Source organism: Bos taurus, chromosome 29 (genome assembly GCF_002263795.3).
Source record: "Bos taurus isolate L1 Dominette 01449 registration number 42190680 breed Hereford chromosome 29, ARS-UCD2.0, whole genome shotgun sequence".
In the NCBI taxonomy this organism is placed as follows: domain Eukaryota; kingdom Metazoa; phylum Chordata; class Mammalia; order Artiodactyla; family Bovidae; genus Bos; species Bos taurus.
This window is the reverse complement of record NC_037356.1, coordinates 50254457-50277290: the sequence shown is the minus strand read 5'-3', so window position 1 is coordinate 50277290 and position 22834 is coordinate 50254457. Positions and strand designations below refer to the sequence as shown.

At 64.3% G+C, this 22834-nt stretch overlaps 1 protein-coding gene across 1 annotated transcript in view; it reads left to right on the top strand.

Moving 5' to 3' along the window:
- MUC5AC (mucin 5AC, oligomeric mucus/gel-forming) overlaps window positions 1–21040 on the top strand; it is a 29003-nt gene extending 7963 nt beyond the window's left edge. Inside the window, exons 13-47 of the mRNA XM_024987596.2 lie at window positions 256–325; window positions 405–542; window positions 623–787; window positions 950–1044; window positions 1571–1697; window positions 1856–2111; window positions 2180–2232; window positions 2347–2447; window positions 2525–2676; window positions 2786–2924; window positions 3015–3128; window positions 3267–3440; window positions 4169–4408; window positions 4593–4749; window positions 5117–5245; window positions 5463–5625; window positions 6071–6114; window positions 6203–6391; window positions 9462–13763; window positions 14013–14194; window positions 14697–14871; window positions 15228–15478; window positions 15595–15778; window positions 16225–16453; window positions 16903–17081; window positions 17392–17479; window positions 17585–17685; window positions 18198–18299; window positions 18435–18472; window positions 18804–18926; window positions 19006–19104; window positions 19388–19507; window positions 19667–19724; window positions 19814–19928; window positions 20377–21040. Of these exons, the coding sequence (XP_024843364.1) occupies window positions 256–325; window positions 405–542; window positions 623–787; window positions 950–1044; window positions 1571–1697; window positions 1856–2111; window positions 2180–2232; window positions 2347–2447; window positions 2525–2676; window positions 2786–2924; window positions 3015–3128; window positions 3267–3440; window positions 4169–4408; window positions 4593–4749; window positions 5117–5245; window positions 5463–5625; window positions 6071–6114; window positions 6203–6391; window positions 9462–13763; window positions 14013–14194; window positions 14697–14871; window positions 15228–15478; window positions 15595–15778; window positions 16225–16453; window positions 16903–17081; window positions 17392–17479; window positions 17585–17685; window positions 18198–18299; window positions 18435–18472; window positions 18804–18926; window positions 19006–19104; window positions 19388–19507; window positions 19667–19724; window positions 19814–19928; window positions 20377–20641 (9117 nt within the window). The 3' untranslated portion in view covers window positions 20642–21040. The remainder of the gene's footprint in view (window positions 1–255; window positions 326–404; window positions 543–622; window positions 788–949; window positions 1045–1570; window positions 1698–1855; window positions 2112–2179; window positions 2233–2346; window positions 2448–2524; window positions 2677–2785; window positions 2925–3014; window positions 3129–3266; window positions 3441–4168; window positions 4409–4592; window positions 4750–5116; window positions 5246–5462; window positions 5626–6070; window positions 6115–6202; window positions 6392–9461; window positions 13764–14012; window positions 14195–14696; window positions 14872–15227; window positions 15479–15594; window positions 15779–16224; window positions 16454–16902; window positions 17082–17391; window positions 17480–17584; window positions 17686–18197; window positions 18300–18434; window positions 18473–18803; window positions 18927–19005; window positions 19105–19387; window positions 19508–19666; window positions 19725–19813; window positions 19929–20376) is intronic.
- The last annotated feature ends 1794 nt before the right edge of the window (window positions 21041–22834 follow it).

Sequence of the window (22834 nt, the reverse complement as noted above, 5' to 3'; positions counted from 1 at the left end):
GTTTGGTGGGATCCAACATTCTCCTGTCGATGGCTGTTCTGCGGCTAGTTGCAGTTTTGGAGTGCTCACAGGAGAAGATGAGCACAGATCCTTCTACTCCGCCGTCTTGAACAACTTTCATGTCATCAAAAAAAAAAGTCCTATCCTTGTGGAAAGCTTAGCAAAGCAGGCTGAGCCTGAGTTGGGCAGGGGGTGGTCATCAGCCCTTCTCCGCCCTGTGGGGACTGTCGCGACCCCTGCCGTGTGCTTCTCCAGGTCTTCGTGGTCAAGGCTAGTGGGGAGGTGTTTGTGAACCAGATCTACACCCAGCTGCCCGTCTCAGCAGGTGAGGGTGCCCGCCCCGTCCCCGCTTCTGACGGTCCCGCCTCTCGCACCCACTGAGACACGGTCCCCTGTGTCCACAGCCAACGTCACGCTCTTCAGACCCTCCACCTTCTTCATCATTGCCCAGACCCAGCTGGGCCTGCAGCTGGACATCCAGCTGGTGCCCATCATGCAGGTGTTCGTGAGGCTGGGGCCGCAGACCCGAGGGCAGAGCTGCGGTAAGAGGGTCACCGCCTGGCACCCAAGCCCAGCCCCCGTGGCTGGGCGCTCAGGGGCCTCACACTGCCCTCCGCCCCAGGCCTGTGTGGGAACTTCAACCAGAACCAGGCCGACGACTTCCTCACCATCAGCGGCGTGGTGGAGGGCTCAGCTGCCGCCTTCGCCAACACCTGGAAGACCCAGGCCGCCTGCCCCAACGTCAAGAACAGCTTCGAGGACCCCTGTTCCCTCAGCGTGGAGAATGGTGTGTGTCCAGCAGCCCTGGGGCCCGCCTGGTGCCTCGGCCGCTCATACCCGGCACTGCTTCATACAGCGGAACTCGGGGTGAAGGAAAGCCGCTCACCTCAAGGGGGCTCCCGCTTGACGTGACGTTCAGCCCCACTGACCGCCCCTCCTCTGTCCACAGAGAAGTACGCTCAGCACTGGTGCTCTCGGCTGACCGACCCCCATGGCCCCTTCGCCCAGTGCCACTCCGCCGTGGACCCCAGCACCCACTACTCGGTAATGCCGCCTCCTGGCTCTGCCCTTGGGTCTGGGCCACCCTCAGGGTCCCAAGGGCCAGGGCAACAGCGTCTGGGCCCGGCCGGTCTCCCTGGCTCTGTCCCCTTGCCCGCTCACTCACTCACTCAGTCATTAATCACTCAGTCGTTCATTCGCGCACCCACCCACTGTGAGATTCTGAATCCATCATGTCCTCCTGCCCTACACCCAGGCACTAGGGCAGGGGCTGCTACATGCAGTGAGTGAGTAGCCTTCTGGCCCTGGGGTCAGTGAGAAACTGGTGTCTGGGACTGACCACACGAGGCTGGACCGCTGGGTCACAGAGATGAGGGACTGTGATCCTTCCGGCGGCCCCCCACCAGCCCAAGGACGTGACTGCAAGATGGTCTGTACACGTTCTGCTGAGGGAGGGGGAGCCCCCGTGAGCCTGGGGAGGGGTCCTGGGGAGGCAGGGGCTCCGGCCGCGGCGTGAGGCGTGATTGCCGTGTGTGACCTGAGGTCCCCGACATCCTGGTGCGCCCCCCAGAACTGCCTGTTCGACACCTGCAACTGTGAGAAGAGTGAGGACTGCATGTGTGCGGCCCTGTCCTCCTACGTCCGGGCCTGCGCCGCCCGGGGCGTGCTGCTCAGCGGCTGGCGGGATGGCATGTGCAGTGAGTGTCTGCGGTAGACGCGCCACAGGCCCCACCCCCCAGCCGGGCGCGGGAGTCGGGGAGCACCGTGCCCACGGCCCCGGGACCCTGTCGGGGTCTGTGGGGGCCGGGGGTGCCCGCCAGCTCTGGCCTGAGTGCCGCCCTCCCTGCACCCACAGCAAAGCCCATGGCCACCTGCCCCAAGTCGCTCACCTACCGCTACAACATCAGCACATGCCTGCCCACCTGCCGGGCCCGAAGCGACGAGGACGTCACCTGCAGCATCGGCTTCGTCCCCGTGGACGGCTGCACCTGCCCCGACGGCACCTTCCTGGACGACGCAGGCGCCTGTGTGCCGGCCACCAGCTGCCCCTGCTACTTCCAGGGCTCCGTGGTCCCCAACGGGGAGTCGCTGCACGAGCAGGGCATCGTCTGGTAGGAGCCCCTGCTGAGTGGGCGGGGCGGGGGAGGCTGGGGGCTCTCTGACCGTGCTCTCCCGGCAGCTCCTGCACCCAGGGCACGCTGACCTGCATTGGAGGCCACACCCCAGACCCAGGTGAGCTGGGAGTGGGGGGTGAGGGGGAGCCTGGTGATCTCTGCACGAAGCTTCTCGAGTACCTGCGGGGTGACATGCCCGCGAGGCCCCCCTGAGCGCCCCCTCCCTCCCCAGTCTGCCTCCCGCCCATGGTCTACGTTGACTGTCGCAATGCCACGCCCGGGGCCAGTGGGGCCGGCTGTCAGAAGAGCTGCCACACCCTGGACATGGACTGCGTAAGTGTCCCCCGCCATCCCCGGGGTCCCTCTGCAGGCCTGGGTCATCTGCTAAGCGGGGTCTGTCCCCCCCACAGTATAGCACCAAGTGCGAGCCCGGCTGTGTGTGTCCCGACGGGCTGGTGGCCAGCGGCGACGGCGGCTGCGTCCCCGTGTCCGCCTGCCCCTGTGTGCACAACGAGGCCAGCTACCAGCCAGGCCAGACCATCCGCGTGGGCTGCAATACCTGGTACGGCGGGGGCGGCTCCGGCAGCGGGCGAGGCCCGGCCCGGCCAGCGTGGGGCGGGCAGCTGGGGCCTCGGGCAGGGAGGTGAGGGCTGACGGGCACTGTCCCCCAGCACCTGTCAGGGTCGGGCGTGGCAATGCACCAACCGGCCCTGCCTGGCCACCTGCGAGGTGTACGGGGACGGCCACTACCTCACCTTCGACGGGCGGCGCTACAGCTTCAGCGGGGACTGCGAGTACACGCTGCTCCAGGTACACGGCCACCGAGCTCCCCCGCCCCCCCCGGGCCTGCTCGCTGCCCCGGCGCATGCTCACCCCAGCGGGCCGCTCCTCTGCCCACAGGACCACTGCGGCGGGAACGGCAGCGCCCAGGACAGCTTCCGCGTTGTCACCGAGAATGTGCCCTGTGGCACCACAGGGACCACGTGCTCCAAGGCCATCAAGATCTTCCTGGGGGTGAGCAGGGGCGGGGGTCCAGGCAGGAGCCCCCAAGAAGGCTGTGTTCCCATAATTAAGCCAGGACTGGGGTTGCCGAGCCGTGGACCCACCCAAGCGATGGCCAGTGTCCTCAGCCAGACCCTCATGTCCCTGCAGAGCTACGAGCTGAAGCTGAGTGATGGGAAACTGGAGGTGATAGAGACGGGCCCGCGGCCGCCCTACTCCATCCGCCAGATGGGCATCTACCTGGTGGTGGACACGGAAATGGGCCTTGTGCTACTGTGGGACAAGGGCACCAGCATCTTCCTCAGACTCAGCCCCGAGTTCAAGGTGAGGCCTCGCCCCAGACCAGGGGCAGCTGGTGATGGAAGTGCAGGCAGGGGAGAGACAGAGACCCCGAAACAGAGACAGAGAGAGACAAGCAGAGGGAAACAGGGAGAGACAGAGAGAGAGACAAGAAACACAGGAGAGAGGCACCGAGAGATGGAGAGACAGAGAGAGAGGGAGGAGCTGCCAGCACGAGGCCCTCGGCCACGTCTGGGTCCCGCAGCTGCTGGAAGCAGGGCCCCAGACAGGGGGCCATCCTCTCCAAGGCTGGATGCCGAGCCACCGAGGTGCCCCAGGGCTGTGGGCCTCCCTCCCTCCTCCAGGCTCCATGGCCCCAGGCGCCCCTTCACCCCAGACCCTGGTCCCCATGTCCCCGCACTGTCTTCATTGCATGGACCCTCGTTCCATAAGGATGCAGCCACCAGATCAGCCACCTCACGCCAGGGAGCCCTTGTCCTGCAGAGACCTCACTCCCACTCTGGGCTGTGGGGGCGTCCGGGATGAGGACCCGAGCCTGTCTTTGGGGGCACCCCGTAGCTGCTACGCCGCGTCACCTGTACCCTCTGCTCCAGGAGACGCCAGCGCCCAGCGGGCCGCACCCAGGGCCGCCCTCACACTCACTGGGGCTGCTCCGGGGGCTGTCCTGGAGGAGGCGCGGGCTCGAGGGAGTGAGTGGGCCCCTCCTGCGCCCGCCCGGAGCTGCTGCCATCTCCATGTCCATCTGCCTGCAGGGGAGGGTCTGCGGGCTGTGCGGGAACTTTGACGACAACGCCCTCAACGACTTCACCACGCGGAGCCAGTCTGTGGTGGGCGACGTGCTAGAGTTTGGCAACAGCTGGAAATTCTCCCCGTCGTGCCCGGACGCTCTGGCCCCCAGGGACCCCTGCACCGCCAACCCGTCCCGCAGGTCGTGGGCCCAGAAGCAGTGCAGCATCATCAACAGCGCCACCTTCAGCGCCTGCCACACCCACGTACGCGGGGCTCCTCCCGGCACCTGGGGAGGGAGCGACGGAAGTGGTCTGGGCTCCCACCACCCTCTGAGGCCAGCGGTGGCCGCACAGGACTCCGTGCTCCAGGGGAAACCGGCCCAGGTGGATGCCAAGCCTCGTGGGTGCCCAGGAGCCCCCCAGTGTCTGAAGCCTCTCTCTCCCACAGGTGGAGCCGGGCAGGTACTACGAGGCCTGCGTGAGCGACGCCTGCGCCTGCGACTCGGGGGGCGACTGTGAGTGTTTCTGCACGGCCGTGGCCGCCTACGCCCAGGCCTGCCACGAAGCGGGCGTGTGCGTGTCCTGGCGGACCCCGGACATCTGCCGTGAGTGTTCTGGGACCTGCCTCCCGGGTGGCGTGGGGGTGCAGGGGGTCACAAGAGTGGGGCTGAGAGTGGGAGGGGAGGCAGGGAATCAGCAGGGCCCCCTTCCCTCGCCCCGGGGCCTGGGCGCAGGGGACGGGCATCCCCAAGAAGCCGGCTGCCTGCCCGCTCTCGCCCACGGGCCTTGTAGGCCCACACCCTCCGAGGCCAAGTCTGGGAGGCACAGAGGACAGCCGTGGCTTTAGAGCAGCTCTCAGGACTCGGTCAAGGATCGGGGTGTGGGGCTGGCCCTGGGCTGTCCTTCCAGGGCAGTCCTCCGCCTGGGGCCCCCTGACTGGATGCCTGGCCCTGAGTGACCCCTCGCCCACAGCTCTGTTCTGCGACTACTACAACCCCCAGGGCTGGTGTCAGTGGCACTACCAGCCCTGCGGGGCGCCCTGCCTAAAGACCTGCCGGAACCCCAGCGGCCAGTGCTGGCACGACACCCAAGGCTTGGAAGGTGGGCGCCCTGCTGGTCTGGGTCGGGGTGGGGTCTGTCCTGGCGATCCTGGGACCGTTGACCAGGCTGGACTCCCCTGGGCCCCTCAAGGTGCCTTTGTGGCTGTTGCCTCGAGCTCCCCGCTGCCTGGGGGGTGAGGTCCAGGGCTGGGGCCTGAGGTGGGAGCGAGGTCATGGGTGACCGGCCCGGCTGGGACTCATGTCCCTCTGGCTCGCAGGCTGCTACCCCGAGTGCCCAGCAGAAGCCCCCATCTTCGACGAGGACCAGATGCGATGTGTGGCTTCATGCCCGCCCCCATCCCCACAAGCCCCCTGCCACGTTGGAGGCCAGTCCTTCTGGCCAAACTCCACGGTGCCCTCGGACAGGGACTGCTACTCCTGGTGAGTCTGGTTGGAGCTGCGAGGTCCTGGAGCACATGGGGGATTCGCCTGGCCACCTCCCAGCAGGGTCTCCTCCCTTCAGGGCCAGAGGGGTGCCCCATTCTGGGTCTCCCGTGGGGGTCCACGGGGAGCCTCCTCACTGCTGGATGAGGGTGGGGGGCCTGGGGGTGAAGGAAGGGGGCAGAAGGGAACCTGGGTCACGACACCACCCGAGGAGCCCTCCCCAGGAAGAGGCCCTGGGGAGGAAGGGGCCTCCAGAAGGTCCTTGGGTTCAGAGGCTGTGCTGGAACTGCCTCCTCTGCTCATTGGCTGAAAGGCTCCCTGAGAGGGCGTGACCTCCGGCTGAGGCCTGGCCGCAGGGACCCAGACGGGTGGTTCCCGCCTGCCCCCGGCACAGGCCAGGGGACGCCTGGCACCCCCAGACTCACCTTTCTTCTGTCACCAGCGTCTGCACCGAGGGTGGCGTGCAGTGTGCCTACGACGCGAACGGTGAGCAGCGGACAGCCCTCCTCGCGCCCGGGGCCTGGGGCTCCTGCCCATGTCCCGCCCCATAACGCTGGCGCTCTGCTCCCCACAGCCTGCGTCTGCGCCTACAATGGGAGGCGCTTCCATTTGGGGGACGTCATCTACTACACAACGGATGGCCTGGGCGGCTGCATCTCGGCCCGCTGTGGGGCCAACGGCACCATCGAGAGAGGGGTCCACACCTGCAGCCCCACCACGCCCACCCCTCAGACCACGTTCTCCTTCTCGACATCCCTGCCCGGTAAGGCAGACATGGGGGTACCACTCAGGGCTGTGCCCCACCCCCGCCCTGAGTCAGGAAGGAGCCGGGACCCAGCAGAGCGCATGTCCCTTGGCCGGTCACCCTGCAACCAGGAAGGGCCAGCCTTCTCGAGGCCCCTGGCAGGACTGATGCCCCTCTCGTGCTTTCAGGGCTGAGGCTCCCAGCAAGGGGTAGGCACTGTGAGCAGAGATGTCCCAGGCCGGTCCCCGGGAAGAGGACCACGGGAAGCCCAGCTAGAGCACCCCTGCCCCGACCTGCTGTCCTCGAGGCCCCTCTGAGTCCTCACTCTTCCAGGGGCACCTCAGGGCCTTATTAAAGCTTGCCCAAAGGGTGGCGAGCCCCTGGAACTCTGGCCTTAGGTTCCAGGAAGCAGGCTTCCTTTCACAAGCTTGACTCACCTCTTGACTCAGGAGCAGTGAGCCCCACACCTGGCAGGTGTGGGTGCCTGCCCCCCAAGCTCCCGTTGGGGCAGACAGATGCGGTGGAATGCCCCGGCAGCTGATGCCAACAGAGCTGCGGGGTGGGGTGTCCTCGAGGGCCGTGGGGAGCCCCAGCCCCTGATGCCCATCCTCGCTCTCCCGCCCTCAGGCGTGAGCTCGACACTTCCACCTGGCACACACCCCAGCCCTTCCGAGAGCACAGCACACACCCCAAGCACGGCCCCGGCCTCCACCCCAGGCATGGCCTCTGCCTTGCCCTCACCCTGCTGCGGGCAGGACTGCCACTGGTCGCCATGGCTGGATGTCAGCCGTCCAGAACAGGGCATGGACAGTGGAGATTTTGACACGCTGGAGAACCTCCGTGCCCACGGCTACCAGGTCTGCCGAGAGCCGAGGGCAGTAGAGTGCCAGGCTGAGGGTGCCCCCGGGGTGCCACTTGCCACCCTGGGGCAGCATGTGGAGTGTAGCCCGACAGTGGGGCTGATCTGCTACAACAGGGACCAGGCCTCTGGGCACTGTGACAACTACCAGATCAGGGTCCTGTGCTGTGTCCCCCCCGCCTGCCCCACTAGCGGAACAGAGACCAGCTCTCCAACAACCTTCAGCACAGTTGGAACTGGGCCCACGTCAGGAACCAGCAGGAGCACATGGGTGCTGACAGAAAGCACAGCTTCCTCAACCCTGGTCACTACAAGTGGTCACACCACTGTCTCTATGACCGCAAAACATCTGTCCCAGGACCCTCTACACCTGCCCCAGGACCCTCTACATCCGTCCCAGGACCCTCTACACTGGCCCCAGGGCCCTCTACACCTGTCCCAGGACCCTCTACACCTGTCCCAGGAACCTCTACACCCGTCCCAGGAACCACTACACCTGTCCCAGGACCCTCTACACCTGTCCCAAGAACCTCTACACCTGTCCCAGGACCCTCTACACCTGTCCCAGGAACCTCAACACCCGTCCCAGGAACCTCTACACCCGTCCCAGGAACCACTACAACTGTCCCAGGACCCTCTACACCTGTCCCAGGAACCTCTCATCCAAGGAACCACTACACCCGTCCCAGGAACCTCAACACCCATCCCAGGAACCACTACACCCATCCTAGGAACCACTACAACTGTCCCAGGACCCTCTACACCAGACCCAGGAACCACTACACCTGTCCCAGGAACCTCAACACCTGTCACAGGATCCTCTACACCTGTCCCAGGACCCTCTACACCTGTCCCAGGACCCTCTACACCTGTCCCAGGAACCTCTACACCTGTCCCAGAACCTCAACACCTGTCCCAGGAACCACTACACCTGTCCCAGGAACCACTACGCCTGTCCCAGGACCCTCTACACCCAGCCCAGGAACCACTACACCCATCCCAGGACCCTCTACACCCATCCCAGGACCCTCTACACCTGTCCCAGAACCTCAACACCCATCCCAGGAACCACTACACCTGACCCTCAACACCCATCCCAGGATCCTCTACACCCATCCCAGGAACCACTACACCTGTCCCTCAACACCCATCCCAGGATCCTCTACACCTATCCCAAGAACCTCAACACCTTTCCCAGGAACCTCTACACCTGTCCCAGAATCCTCTACACCTGTCCCAGGAAGCTCTACACCTGTCCCAGTACCCTCTACACCTGTCCCAGTACCCTCTACACCTGTCCCAGGAACCACTACACCCGTCCCAGGAAGCTCTACACCTATCCCAGGACCCTCTACACCTATCCCAGGAACCATTACACCCATCCTAGGCACCTCAACACCCGTCCTAGGCACCTCAACACCCGTCCCAGGCACCTCTACACCCGTCCCAGGACCCTCTACACCTGTCCCAGGACACTCTACACCTGTTCCAGGACCCTCTTCACCTGTCCCAGGACCCTCTACACCCATCCCAGCACCCTCTACACCTGTCCCAGGAACCACTACACCCATCCCAGGCACCTCAACACCTGTCCCAGGAACCACTACACCCATCCCAGGACCCTCTACACCTGTCCCTCAACACCCATCCCAGGATCCTCTACACCTATCCCAAGAACCTCAACACCTTTCCCAGGAACCTCTACACCTGTCCCAGAATCCTCTACACCTGTCCCAGGAAGCTCTACACCTGTCCCAGTACCCTCTACACCTGTCCCAGTACCCTCTACACCTGTCCCAGGAACCACTACACCCATCCCAGGCACCTCAACACCTGTCCCAGGAACCACTACACCCATCCCAGGAACCTCTACACCCATCCCAGGAACCACTACACCTGTCCCAGGAACCTCAACACCTGTCCCAGGCACCTGTACACCTGTCCCAGTGACCTCAACACCTGTCCCAGGACCCTCTACACCCATCCAAGGACCCTCTACACCTGTCCCAGGACCCTCTACACCTGTCCCAAGAACCTCAACACCCATCCCAGGAACCACTACACCCGTCCCTGGACCCTCTACACCTGTCCCAGGAATCTCAACACCTGTCCCAGGCACCTCAACACCTGTCCCAGATAACTTGATTCCTGGGAAAACAACCCTCTTGACTCCCAGCCCAGTGCCAGTTTCAAAAACAATTTGAAGCTCAACTTCTGTGTTGTCCACAGCTCCAAGGTCCTCAGAGCCGTCCTCACCTGAGCCCACCACGGTCACCTGTTTACAAGTTTTATGCAACTGGACTGAGTGGATAGACGGCAGCTACCCTGGCTCAGGGAGAAACAGTGGAGATTTTGACACTATTTCGAATCTCAGAGCCAAAGGTTATAAATTCTGTGCAGAGCCCAAGGATGTGCAGTGCCGGGCAGAGAGCTTCCCTGACACCCCACTGCAGGAGCTGGGCCAGGACGTGATCTGTAACAAATCCGTGGGCCTGATTTGCCGGAACAAGGACCAGCTGCCCCCCATCTGCTACAACTACAACATCCGCTTCCTGTGCTGTGAGCTGGTGGACACTTGCAGGACAAACACCACTTCCCCTGCCACACCTGCGACCAGACAGACACCCACAGCTGAAGCCAGCACTACCTGGGCCACTGGAACCCTCTCCACTTCCACAAAACTCAGCACTGCTAGCTCACCTCACGTGACCCCATCAAGATGGGGCACGCCCAGCACGCACGAGCAGTCCTCTCCAGGGACCACCCCCTGCAAGCCAAAGTGCAGGTGGACCAAATGGCTCGACGTGGACTTCCCAGTGCCCGGGCCCCACGGGGGAGACAATGAAACCTTCGGCAACATCATGAGGAATGGAGACAGCATCTGCCACCGACCTGAATCCATCAGCAAAGTGGAGTGCCGAGCCGAGAACCACCCCGGGGTCAGCATCCACGAGCTGGGCCAGCTGGTACAGTGCCACCAGGACGTGGGCCTGCTGTGTCGGAACCAGGACCAGAAGGGCAAGACCAGGCTGTGCCTCAACTACCAGATCAGAGTGCTGTGCTGCGAGCCCCAAGAACACTGCCCTCCCCCGACTGTCACAGTAACCAGCACCTCCAGTGTGAGTGTCACTGTGCACACAGGGACCACCTTCCATGAGGCCACATCCAGTGCAACCTCTGTGCACACAAGCAGCACCACCTCGGCTCCTACAACCAGTGCAACCCCTGTGCAGACAAGCAGCACCACCTCAGTTCCTACAACGAGCTCAACCTCTGTGCAGACAAGCAGCACAACCTCAGCTCCGACAACCCGTCCAACCTCTGTGCACACAATCAGCACCACCTCGACTCCTACAACCAGTGCAACCCCTGTGCACACAAGCAGCACCACCTCGACTCCTACAACCAGTGCAACCCCTGTGCACACAAGCAGTGCAACCTCAGCTCCTACAACCAGTACAATCTCTGTGCAGACAAGCAGCACAACCTCAGCTCCTACAACGAGCTCAACCCCTGTGCAGACAAGCAGCACAGCCTCAGCTCCTACAACCAGTACAATCTCTGTGCAGACAAGCAGCACCACCTCGGCTCCTACAACCAGTACAACCCCTGTGCAGAGAAGCAGCACAACCTCAGCTCCTACAACCAGTACAATCTCTGTGCAGACAAGCAGCACAGCCTCAGCTCCTACAACCAGTACAACCCCTGTGCAGACAAGCAGCACAGCCTCAGCTCCTACAACCAGTACAATCTCTGTGCAGACAAGCAGCACAACCTCGGCTCCTTCAACCAGTCCAACCCCTGTGCACACAAGCAGCACCAACAATTCAACAACAATTTCAAGCACAACTTCTGTGTTGTCCACAGCTCCAAGGTCCTCAGAGCCGTCCTCACCTGAGCCCACCACGGTCACCTGTTTACAAGTTTTATGCAACTGGACTGAGTGGATAGACGGCAGCTACCCTGGCTCAGGGAGAAACAGTGGAGATTTTGACACTATTTCGAATCTCAGAGCCAAAGGTTATAAATTCTGTGCAGAGCCCAAGGATGTGCAGTGCCGGGCAGAGAGCTTCCCTGACACCCCACTGCAGGAGCTGGGCCAGGACGTGATCTGTAACAAATCCGTGGGCCTGATTTGCCGGAACAAGGACCAGCTGCCCCCCATCTGCTACAACTACAACATCCGCTTCCTGTGCTGTGAGCTGGTGGACACTTGCAGGACAAACACCACTTCCCCTGCCACACCTGCGACCAGACAGACACCCACAGATGAAGCCAGCACTACCTGGGCCACTGGAACCCTCTCCACTTCCACAAAACTCAGCACTGCTAGCTCACCTCACGTGACCCCATCAAGATGGGGCACGCCCAGCACGCACGAGCAGTCCTCTCCAGGGACCACCCCCTGCAAGCCAAAGTGCAGGTGGACCAAATGGCTCGACGTGGACTTCCCAGTGCCCGGGCCCCACGGGGGAGACAATGAAACCTTCGGCAACATCATGAGGAATGGAGACAGCATCTGCCACCGACCTGAATCCATCAGCAAAGTGGAGTGCCGAGCCGAGAACCACCCCGGGGTCAGCATCCACGAGCTGGGCCAGCTGGTACAGTGCCACCAGGACGTGGGCCTGCTGTGTCGGAACCAGGACCAGAAGGGCAAGACCAGGCTGTGCCTCAACTACCAGATCAGAGTGCTGTGCTGCGAGCCCCGAGAACACTGCCCTCCCCCGACTGTCACAGTAACCAGCACCTCCAGTGTGAGTGTCACTGTGCACACAGGGACCACCTTCCATGAGGCCACATCCAGTGCAACCTCTGTGCACACAAGCAGCACCACCTCGGCTCCTACAACCAGTGCAACCCCTGTGCAGACAAGCAGCACCACCTCAGTTCCTACAACGAGCTCAACCTCTGTGCAGACAAGCAGCACAACCTCAGCTCCGACAACCCGTCCAACCTCTGTGCACACAATCAGCACCACCTCGACTCCTACAACCAGTGCAACCCCTGTGCACACAAGCAGTGCAACCTCAGCTCCTACAACCAGTACAATCTCTGTGCAGACAAGCAGCACCACCTCGACTCCTACAACCAGTGCAACCCCTGTGCACACAAGCAGTGCAACCTCAGCTCCTACAACCAGTACAATCTCTGTGCAGACAAGCAGCACCACCTCGACTCCTACAACCAGTGCAACCCCTGTGCACACAAGCGGTGCAACCTCAGCTCCTACAACCAGTCCAACCTCTGTGCACACAAGCAGTGCAACCTCAGCTCCTACAACCAGTGCAACCCCTGTGCACACAAGCAGTGCAACCTCAGCTCCTACAACCAGTACAATCTCTGTGCAGACAAGCAGCACCACCTCGACTCCTACAACCAGTGCAACCCCTGTGCACACAAGCGGTGCAACCTCAGCTCCTACAACCAGTACAATCTCTGTGCAGACAAGCAGCACAACCTCAGCTCCGACAACCAGTCCAACCTCTGTGCAGACAAGCAGCACCACCTCGACTCCTACAACCAGTGCAACCCCTGTGCACACAAGCAGTGCAACCTCAGCTCCTACAACCAGTACAATCTCTGTGCAGACAAGCAGCACCACCTCGACTCCTACAACCAGTGCAACCCCTGTGCACACAAGCGGTGCAACCTCAGCTCCTACAACCAGTACAATCTCTGTGCAGACAAGCAGCACAACCTCAGCTCCGACAACCAGTCCAACCTCTGTGCAGACAAGCAGCACCACCTCGACTCCTACAACCAGTGCAACCCCTGTGCACACAAGCAGTGCAACCTCAGCTCCTACAACCAGTACAATCTCTGTGCAGACAAGCAGCACAACCTCAGCTCCGACAACCAGTCCAACCTCTGTGCAGACAAGCAGCACCACCTCGACTCCTACAACCAGTGCAACCCCTGTGCACACAAGCGGTGCAACCTCAGCTCCTACAACCAGTATAATCTCTGTGCAGACAAGCAGTGCAACCTCGGCTCCAACAACCAGTATAATCTCTGTGCAGACAAGCAGCACCACCTCGGCTCCTACTACCAGTGCAACCCCTGTGCACACAAGCAGCACCACCTCAGTTCCTACAACGAGCTCAACCTCTGTGCAGACAAACAGCACAACCTCAGCTCCTACAACGAGCTCAACCTCTGTGCAGACAAGCAGCACCACCTCGACTCCTACTACCAGTGTAACCCCTGTGCACACAAGCAGTGCAACCTCAGCTCCTACAACCAGTACAATCTCTGTGCAGACAAGCAGTGCAACCTCAGCTCCTACAACCAGTGCAACCCCTGTGCACACAAGCAGCACCACCTCGGCTCCAACAACCAGTGCAACCCCTGTGCAGACAAGCAGCACAACCTCAGTTCCTACAATGAGCTCAACCTCTGTGCACACAAGCAGCGCAACCTCAGCTCCTACAACCAGTCCAACCTCTGTTCCTACATCTGAGACTACCCCGTCCCCACGTTCGACCGTGCCCTGCTCCTGCAGCGTCTCTGGCCAGTTGCACCCTGCAGGTACGTAGAGTCTCCCTGGGCGTGTGCCGTGTGCCGCCTCTGGTCCCTGGTGCCCTGTGCACAAAGCCTCCGCGTGCAGGAGACGCAGGTGTGTCTTGTCTCCGTGACGGGCTGCGTCTGTGTCCAGGATCGCAGTAAGCTCTCCATGAAGATGCAGTCTAGACCTGGGCGGGAGGGCCGCAACCACGCCAGCTCTTCTCTGGAGTTACGTCCTGGCCTACAGTGCCTGCCTCTCTCTTTGTCCTGCAGGATCCTTCATCTATCAAGCAACTGACCTATCGGGCCACTGCTATTATGCCTTTTGCAACCCGGACTGCCACGTGGTCAAGGGGACGGCCCCCACCTGTCCCACCAGCATGCCACCTCCCACACCTCCTGCCACCACGTCGGTCTCTCAACAAGTGTGCTCAAATGCAGTCCCCCCAGGAACGGTAACCTCGCCTCTCCTGCCCTTCTCAGGGACTCAGGGGGCCTGGGAAGGGACCCTCAGTGGTTTCCAACCAGAGAGTGTGGCATGAAGCCTGGGTGAAGGTCAGTGACTCCTGGGCTGATGCAGGCTGGCCATGACAAGTGGCCATCTGGTCTTCAGCTCTTCTGGATGGGGGTTCCAGGAGCATGGGGCCCAAGGTTGGCCTGTAAAGGGGGCTGGAGCAGGCTGTTGTTTCTCGGGGGTGGGTGGAACAGCCAAGGACTGGAGACCAAAGAGTTGGAGGCAGGGGACAGGGTGGAAAGGGGGCCACCTTCACCAGCCAGAGCTCCCCCTACTCAGCCCTGTGCCCTCTGGGTGGGGCAGGGGGAGGAGAGGCCTGGGACAGGGCTGGCCCCTAGTCCCAGAAGGGTGGCTCTTCTCTCTGGGGAGACCCAGGCGAGCGCTGCCCTGCGAAGTGGGTGCCAGGTGGCGACAAGGCCCTGTAGCTTTCTCTGCTTCCACAGAAAGGTGAAACCTGGCCCATGCCCAACTGCTCCGAGGCCACCTGCCAGGGCAATGGGGTCATCACGGTGAGCCCACGCCACTGTCCGAGGGTGCAGAAGCCCACCTGTGCCAACGGCTACCCCGCCGTGCAGGTGACTGACCATGACGGCTGCTGCTCACACTACCAGTGCCCGTGTGAGTGCGCGGGGTGGGGCACAGTGGTTGCACGGGACTGGGCTGGGCAGGGCAGGGGCAGAGAAGGCAGAACGGAATTGGGCTGGACCCAGGGAGGACACCCCAAGATCAAGGCTCAGCCTCAACCGGGGTGCCACGCGGCGCCCTGCCCGGGCCTGGAGTCCCCGGGCCATGCAGGGGCGAGGAGGCGGAGGGAGTCTGGTCCACTTCAGGCGCCTGCTGGACAGAGTTCTGTGCGGTGCCAGTGCATGGGCCCTGGCGGCAAGGCGGTCACCTGCTCCCCTTGGTGTGGGACCACGCGTCCCTGGGGCGGGGGGCGGCGGTGCGGCCCGTAAGGCGCTCGCTGCCCCGTGCAGGCGTGTGCAGCGGCTGGGGGGACCCACACTACATCACGTTCGACGGCACCTACTACACGTTCCTGGACAACTGCACATACGTGCTGGTGCAGCAGATCGTGCCGGTGTTCGGCCACTTCCGCGTGCTGGTCGAGAACTACTTCTGCGATGCAGAGGATGGGCTGTCCTGCCCACAGTCCATCATCGTTGAGTACCATGAGAACCGCGTCATGCTGACCCGCAAGCCCGTCCACGGGGTGATGACCAATGAGGTAGGCACGCGGCAGGGCAGCCCCCACAAGTGCCAGGCAGGCTGAGGGCGCCAGGCGCTGGCTGATCACCACCGTCCCCTTCCCCTCTCCATCTGTTCCTCACGGGTCACGTCCAGATCATCTTTAATGGCGAGGTGGTAAGGCCCGGCTTCCAGAAAGGCGGCATTGCTGTCTTCCAAGTTGGCATCAAGATGTACGTGAGCATTCCCAAGCTCGGTGTTCAGGTCATGTTCAGCGGCCTCATCTTTTCCGTGGAAGTGCCCTTCAGCAAGTTCGCCAACAACACGGAAGGGCAGTGTGGTGAGTGCCCGGCCCCCACTCCCCACCCTCCTGGCTCCGGGCTACATCTGTGGTCATTCAACGTGGCTGAGTGTGTCCGGTGTGAGAAGGGTTGGCCTTGGGTGTGTCCCCCTGGAGCCGCACTCTTGGCCCCGGGCTGAGGCCACTGCGTGGTGCTGAGCCTACAGGCACTTCTGCTTTCTGGCTGCGCCAAGAATGTGCGACCACAGGGCCCAGAGCCCGGCCACGCGGCCCACACCCGAGGCCCACCCCTGTCATCCTCCCTGGGAACGGCCCCAGGGTCTGGTTTCTTGGAGGGAAAAGGAAGCACATGGAGGTGGAGCGGCAGGTTTGCACACTCCATCAAGGGCCGCCCGGAGATGCTGGGCCCGACCCTCGGCTCGGGGACACTGAGCCCCTGGTGGCGGCGTGCGGGAGGCCCCCTGACCGCTGCCCCCACGCTGCAGGCACCTGCACGAACGACCAGAAGGACGAGTGCCGTCTGCCCGGGGGCACGGTGGTGGCCTCCTGCTCCGACATGTCTGGCCACTGGAAGGTGACATACCCCGGCCAGCCGTCCTGCCACGGGCCTCCCCCAACGTCAGGGGAGCCCGGCACCTCGCCCACCCCACGGGAGCCTGGCACCTTGCCCACCCCGTGCCCACCTTCGCCGATCTGCCAGCTCATTCTGAGCACGTGAGATTCTGGGGCAGGGCTGGGGCAAAGGCAGGGCTGTGAGTAGCCCTGCTGACCCCACGCTACCGGGCTGGCGGGAAGAGGTGGGCCGACAAGGGGCTGGAGGGAGAGGGGGTCACAGCTGCTGGGACGCCGGGCACAGAGCCCCGTGGAGGCTGGCTGCGGGCGGCCTCAGGCTCTGCAGCAGCTCATGGGGGGTCCGGGTGCAAGTCCTTAGCCAGCAGGGCGCTGGGTGGGCAGGCCCTGGGGAACTCAGTGGAGAATTTGCAGAAAGAAAAACGGTTCAGCCAGACTCCCACCCTGCTGCATACAGATGGCCCCAGGGGCTGCGGTCCCTGGGCATGGGGGTTGGCCCAATGACTTCTCTCCCTCAGGGCCCTTTCCGGGAAAGCCTGCAGCCAGGCAGCCCCTCCCTGGTGCCACCCACGACCCCCGTGTTTGTGCCACAGGCCCTTCGAGCTGTGCCATGTGCTGATCCCTCCCTGGCCGTACTACCAAGGCTGCACGTTTGACCAGTGCCACATGCCCGGCACGGACATGGTGTGCACTGCCCTGGAGCTCTATGCCGCCCTCTGTGCGTCCCTCGGCGTCTGCGTCGACTGGCGGGGCCATACCAACTCCACGTGCCGTGCGTGTCTGCCCCCTCCCCCTCCCTCTGGGCAGTGGCATTCAAGGGAATGGGCACAGTGTGCAATCAGTGGGGGGTGTGGGGGGCTTCTGGGAGGAGGAGGAGGGCTGGGCCCAGGATGGAGGGCATTTGTTTCCTGAGAGACAAGAGGGGCATCCAGGTGAGCGCGCCTGGGCCTGGGGTGCAGGGGTCAGGGCTCCACCAGCAGGGCCTGGCCCGAGAGCTCCCAGCCCTGCCTGCCAGTGAGGCCCAGGCCAGGGCCCCAGGCTGGTGCCGTGCAGCCTCAGGCACGTCCTTGCCCTCCACACAGCCTTCACCTGCCCTGTGGGCATGGAGTACTGGCCCTGCGGCCCGCCCATCCCCTCCTACTGCTACACGAACAACAGCGCCAGCTCCCTGTAAGCACCTGCCCTCTGCCTTGGAGACCCCCCCCTCCCCGGCCCAGCCTGTGTTCCTGCCCTGGAGGGCGCGGCCTGCTCACCCTCTGCTCCCACCTCCCGCAGGGCCCTCCTAGAAGCCAGTCCCATCACGGAAGGCTGCTTCTGCCCGCGGGGCACAATGCTGTACAGCTCGAGCAAGGAGGTCTGCGTGCCCGACTGCAACAGTAGGTTCCTGGGCTGGGGTCCCCGGGCTGGGCTCCGGGCTTCCAGGCACTGCCCCTGGCTTTTCAGTCGGACCCCAGGGCTTTCCGCCATGACCTGGGGTCCCCCGGCCCCAGACTGTCTGGCCCTGCCTTGAGTGCACCTGTGAGGGCAGCACGCAGACCATGAGCTGCCAGCCCCAGGCCTGCCCCACGGCCCCCGCCTGCCCCGAGTCCGGCCAAGTGCCTGTGCCCGAGGCCATGCAGACCGGCCAGTGCTGTCCCAGTACCGCTGCGGTGAGCCCCGGGTGGGGTGGGGGCGGGGGGCTCAGGGCTGGCCGGCAGAAAGGCTCCGAAGTGTGGGCTACTGTGAGGTCAGAGCTGACCAGAAGCCTTGTCCCTCGGGCAGCAGGCACCCCTCAGAGAGCCTACCCCCTACCAGAGTCCTCCCCCATTCAGGATTCCTGGAAACCCCCCCATAGGGGTGGCGCTCAGGGCGGGGTGGAAGGCCCTGACGCCTGCTCTGTCCACTGTAGCCTGTGACACCAGATACTGCCCTGAACCGGAGGCCTGCCCAAAAGGCTCGCGTGCCATCCAGACCCACAGGGAGGCGGCCTGCTGCCCGACCTACAACTGCAGTGAGTGCCCTGGCTCAGCGGCAGCCAGGCGGGGGAGCGGGGCTGTCACCTGGGACCTGACGCTGTGCCGAGGGGCGTGGCAGCTGCTCTAGGGGCCAAGGGTGGGTCTGCAGCTTTGCTTTCTTCCCTGAGCAGGCTGGACCGCCTGCAGCATCAACGGCACCCTGTACCAGGTGGGAACCGGTGAAGGTCAGGCCCCCCTGGTTCGCAGGGACCAGAGTCCCCGTCCTGCAAGCTTCTCCATGGCCGAGGCTGCAGCCCTGCAGGGCCTGGGGAAGGGGCACTTTGGATCAGCAGTGGGCTCTCCTGGGACCACAGCTCTTGTCCGGAACTTGACAAGGTCCCCAGACAAGCTTTCCGCTGGCCAGGTCCTCCAGAGCATGTGACGCAGCCTTGGGACTCTCCCCAAGACTGGCAGGAGGCACTCCCAAGGGTTGCCCGGGGGGAGGAGTCCATTTGGCAGGGCCAGGCCTGTCCTGCTGACACTGCCCCTGACTGCTGCAGCCCGGTGCCGTGGTCTCCTCCAGCCTGTGTGAAAAATGCTGGTGTGAGCTGCCTGGGGGAGCCCTGTCAGACACCTTTTTGATCAACTGTGAGACCCAGATCTGCAGCACCTCCTGCCCCGTGGTGAGTGCCCCTGCACCTGGCCTCCACACCCACCTCCGCAGCGTCCAGAGGGGCTCAGGCCACGTCCTGCCTCCCTCAGGGCTTCAAGTACCAGGCTCGGGCCAGGCAGTGCTGTGGTGAGTGCGTGCAGGTGGCCTGCGTCATAAACACCAGCAACAGCTCTGCCCACCTCTTCTACGTGAGTAGTGGCCGCAAAGCCTTGGGGTGTGTTCTGGGGGGGGGGGGCCAGCCCCAGCCCTGTACAGAGGGCAGAGCGCACAGCGACGGTGGGGGTGCAGGGTGCGTGGCATCCTGGTGCACCGGGGACCCTGGGGAGCTGTCAGAGCTAGGCGGCCTCTGGGCAGAACCGCGGGAGCTCTGGAAGCCTGTGGGCTGGGGGCTGATGGACAGACACAGCGCCCGCCCCAGCTGGAGGGGGCCCGGGGGAGGGCCGCTTACCTGCTGGCCGGGACTCCCTGCAGCCGGGCGAGTCCTGGTCAGACCCTGGAGATCACTGCGTGACGCACGAGTGTGAGCAGCACCGGGATGGGCTCGTGGTGGTGACCACGAAGAAGGCGTGTCCCCCGCTTAACTGTCCTGCGGTGAGTCCCAGCAGCCCACCCGCCCTTCCTGGGGGGCCCACAGTGGCCGTGGAGGATCAGTCCCTGGACAGGAGCGGGCGGCCACGATCAGCAGGTGGAGGGGCATGGCTGCGCCCTCCTGGTACCCGCTCCCCGCTAATGGCACCGTGGTCCACGCAGGACAAGGCTCTGCCAAGCGAGGACGGCTGCTGCCTCTTCTGCCCCCCACACAACAACCGTGAGTGAGCGGCTCTGCCGGGGAGGGGGCGCGGATTCCCGCCTGCCCCGGCCACGGCTGACCTCTGCACACCCCCTGACCCTCCCCAGGGTCGACCTGTGCGGTGCACCACCAGCTTCAGGTCCTCCGGCAGCAGGGCTGCAGCTCCCCCGGGCCCGTGCGCCTCGCCTACTGCCGGGGCAACTGCGGGGACACCACCTCCGCGTACGTGAGCCCGCCCCCACCCCACCCCGCGGGGCCACCACCTCCCTGGGCGTGAGCCCCGACCCCCCACCCCGCGGGGACACCACCCCTGTGGGCGTGAGCCCCGCCCCCACCCCCCACCCCGGATAGAAGGCTCCTGCCGGGCAGTGCTCGGGAAGGTGCAACGGGGCCCGCCCGCGGGGAGCCGCGGGAAGTACCCCACCCCGGGAAGGGACTGGAGGGACCACGGGCCAGCAGGGGGCTGGGCTGGGGTCCAGGGACGGTGGCTCTTAGCCTCTTTGGAATCACGCTCTTCTCTTTACTAAAAACCCCGCTTGGGTCACGGTGCTGGTGGTCCGGAGCCTGGCGGGCTCCTCCCTGCGGAGGCGGGGCCTCTGGGGGCGGGGCCTCGCGGGGCGGGGCCTGGGCGGGGTCTCACGGGGCAGTGCTGAGCGGGCCCCGCCCACAGGTTCTCCCCGGAGGCGAACGCGGTGGAGCACCGGTGTAGCTGCTGCCGCGAGCTGCGCTTCTCTCTGAGGAACGTGACCCTGCACTGCAAGGACGGCTCCAGCCGCGCCCTCACCTACACGGAGGTGGAGGAGTGCGGCTGCGAGGGCCTGCAGTGCGACTCTCCCGGCGGCCTCGGCCTCTCGGCGGTGGCGCTGGAGCCAAGCCCGGAGAGCGGGCTCAGGCGCCGCGTGAGAAGGGCCCCGCGGGCCCGGCCGCTGCCGTAGAGGCCACAGCCCCGGCCTGGGCCTGGCGGCCGCGCTCCTCAACAAGCCCACAGGAACGCTCCTATTTGCTGCCAACGGCCTCCGAGGCCGGTGGAACCTGAGCCCCGGGCTAGGGAAGCACCCCCACCCCTTTCGTCCCTCCCAGGGTCCAGCTGCCCCGGTGTGCAATGGCCCCAGGGGCCTGCTCAGGACCAGCTCCGCGGGCGGGGGGTGGGGAGGCTCCTCTGGCCGTGGGTCCAGCCTCCTGGCCCCAGGCCTCAGCATCACGCCGGTCCCTCAATGTGGCGACTGGGGCTGCTCGGCTGGCCGCTGGGAGGCGAGCCTCACCCCCCTTTCCTGGCCCTGGGCCTCAGGAAAGGGCCAGCGGGTTTGTGAATACACTTGGCGCATTTTGCAATTCCTGGACTCTGTGTGATTTTTTAAGCTTGTCCATAATACCCAGGGGAGGGGCAGGGGACGCTCCTCTCTGCGCTTGGATGGTCAGAGTGCGTAAACAAGGGGACAAGGGCAGGAGTCTCCTGTGTCCGCCCAGTTGGACCATCAGACAGGAGGGGCTTCGTCTCCTCCCACAGACCTCTGGACTCTGCCATTATGCCAGAGCCTAGCTCGGTGTGCGGTGCCTGTGTGTGTGTGCGGTGTGCGCACAGGCCCAAGGGGAACCACTGCCCCAGGGGTCCTGTCACCCGCCCCCCTCTCCACGGCACTGCAACCCCTGACCCCCACTGGCCTCACGCTGGGCCTGGTCCCACAGAAGCACTGGGAGGGTGGGCAGGGGCTGTTGCATGTACGGAGGGGCCCCCTGCCTAGACAGGGCAGCAGAGTGGGGTGGATACAGGATCCAGCACAGGAATCCCCCTGGGGGGTCCAGAGTCCCCCAGACCCCAGTGTTGGGAGGGGCCCCCAGAGCAGACAAGCTGACAGCACCCGAATCAGGCCCGCTTCGTCCACCTCAGGCTGCCTTGGTTGCAAGAAGCAGGCCCAGGCTGAGCTGGGTCTGGGGACCGTAGTGAGGTGGGTGGGGTAGGAGCCAGCGCTGGCGGCAGGATGTGGCTGCAGTGTCTGTGGCCGCCACCAGGTGACAGCACAGCGGTCCTGGTGCCTCCGACAGGCCGGGGGCTCAGGAAGCAGTCGGGGGTCTCAGGGCCCAGGTCGGCGGCTTTTGTTCTCTGAGTCTGGGCCGCCTCTCAAGGCCAGCGGGGTCAGGAGGACCTTGAGTGGGGGCCAGGACCACCCTTTACAGTTATACGCTGGCATTTCCCACTCCCAGCCCGGCTGCCCTGTGCTGAGCGCCATAGCCATGTGGGCGGTGGAGCTAACCTTGCAGCCTGACCCCTCCGGTCAGAGACCAGACAGGGGCTGAGGTTCTCCCGCAGCCATGACCTCATGACCTCTTGGGCCTGGGGGGCGGGCGGGTAGGGGGTGGACAGACGTGGCCAGGAGGTGGGGGCAGAGAGCTCACTGCCGCCCCCATGAGACGCTCCCCTTGGGAGCAGGAAGTTCCTGGCCCTGGCGGTCTGGGAGCTGCTGCTCCAGTGACCGGCTGACCCTGCAGCCGCAGGCAGCACCCTAATCAGCACCTCTGCCCCCTCGAGGGGCTCAGGTGTCGGGAGCCGCCTCTTCCTCTCTGGCCGGGCTGGACGCCACCTCAGGGACTAATCCCCACCCCCCACGGAGTGCACGCCGCCCCCACCCCCGGAACTCTGACCCAGCAGCAGGAGAAACCAGATAATGGCCCCTGTCCCACCCCAGGCCCCAGCCAGGTTGTGAGGAGGCGCTAAGGGGCTGGGCAGGGCCCACCCACCGCAGCTCCGCCTCCTCCAGGCTGTGCTCGGCCCCCCGCCCCCTGGGGGGCTGGGAGGGAGCGCACTGCTTGGGGCAGTTCACCACCCCACCTCCTGGGGCCCCCCTCGGAGTCCAGCCTTGGCAGGGCCGTCGCTTCAGGGGCTGGACGAGGAGTGGTTCCGGGTTCTGCCCCAGTCAGACGGGGGAGGGGCGTCCCCGCTCTCGCGGGGATCAGGCTGGGTGCGGCTTCTGCCCAGATGAAGGGCTGAAGGAAGGACGTGAATAGAGACACGAGATGCTGGCAGCCCCTCCTGATCTCTGCCCCCAGCATGCCCCCCTCACTCTGGGACACCTGGACTCCCACCCTGGCCCCAGCCTTCAGGAGAGGGCTGCTTGGTCTGAGGCCAGAGG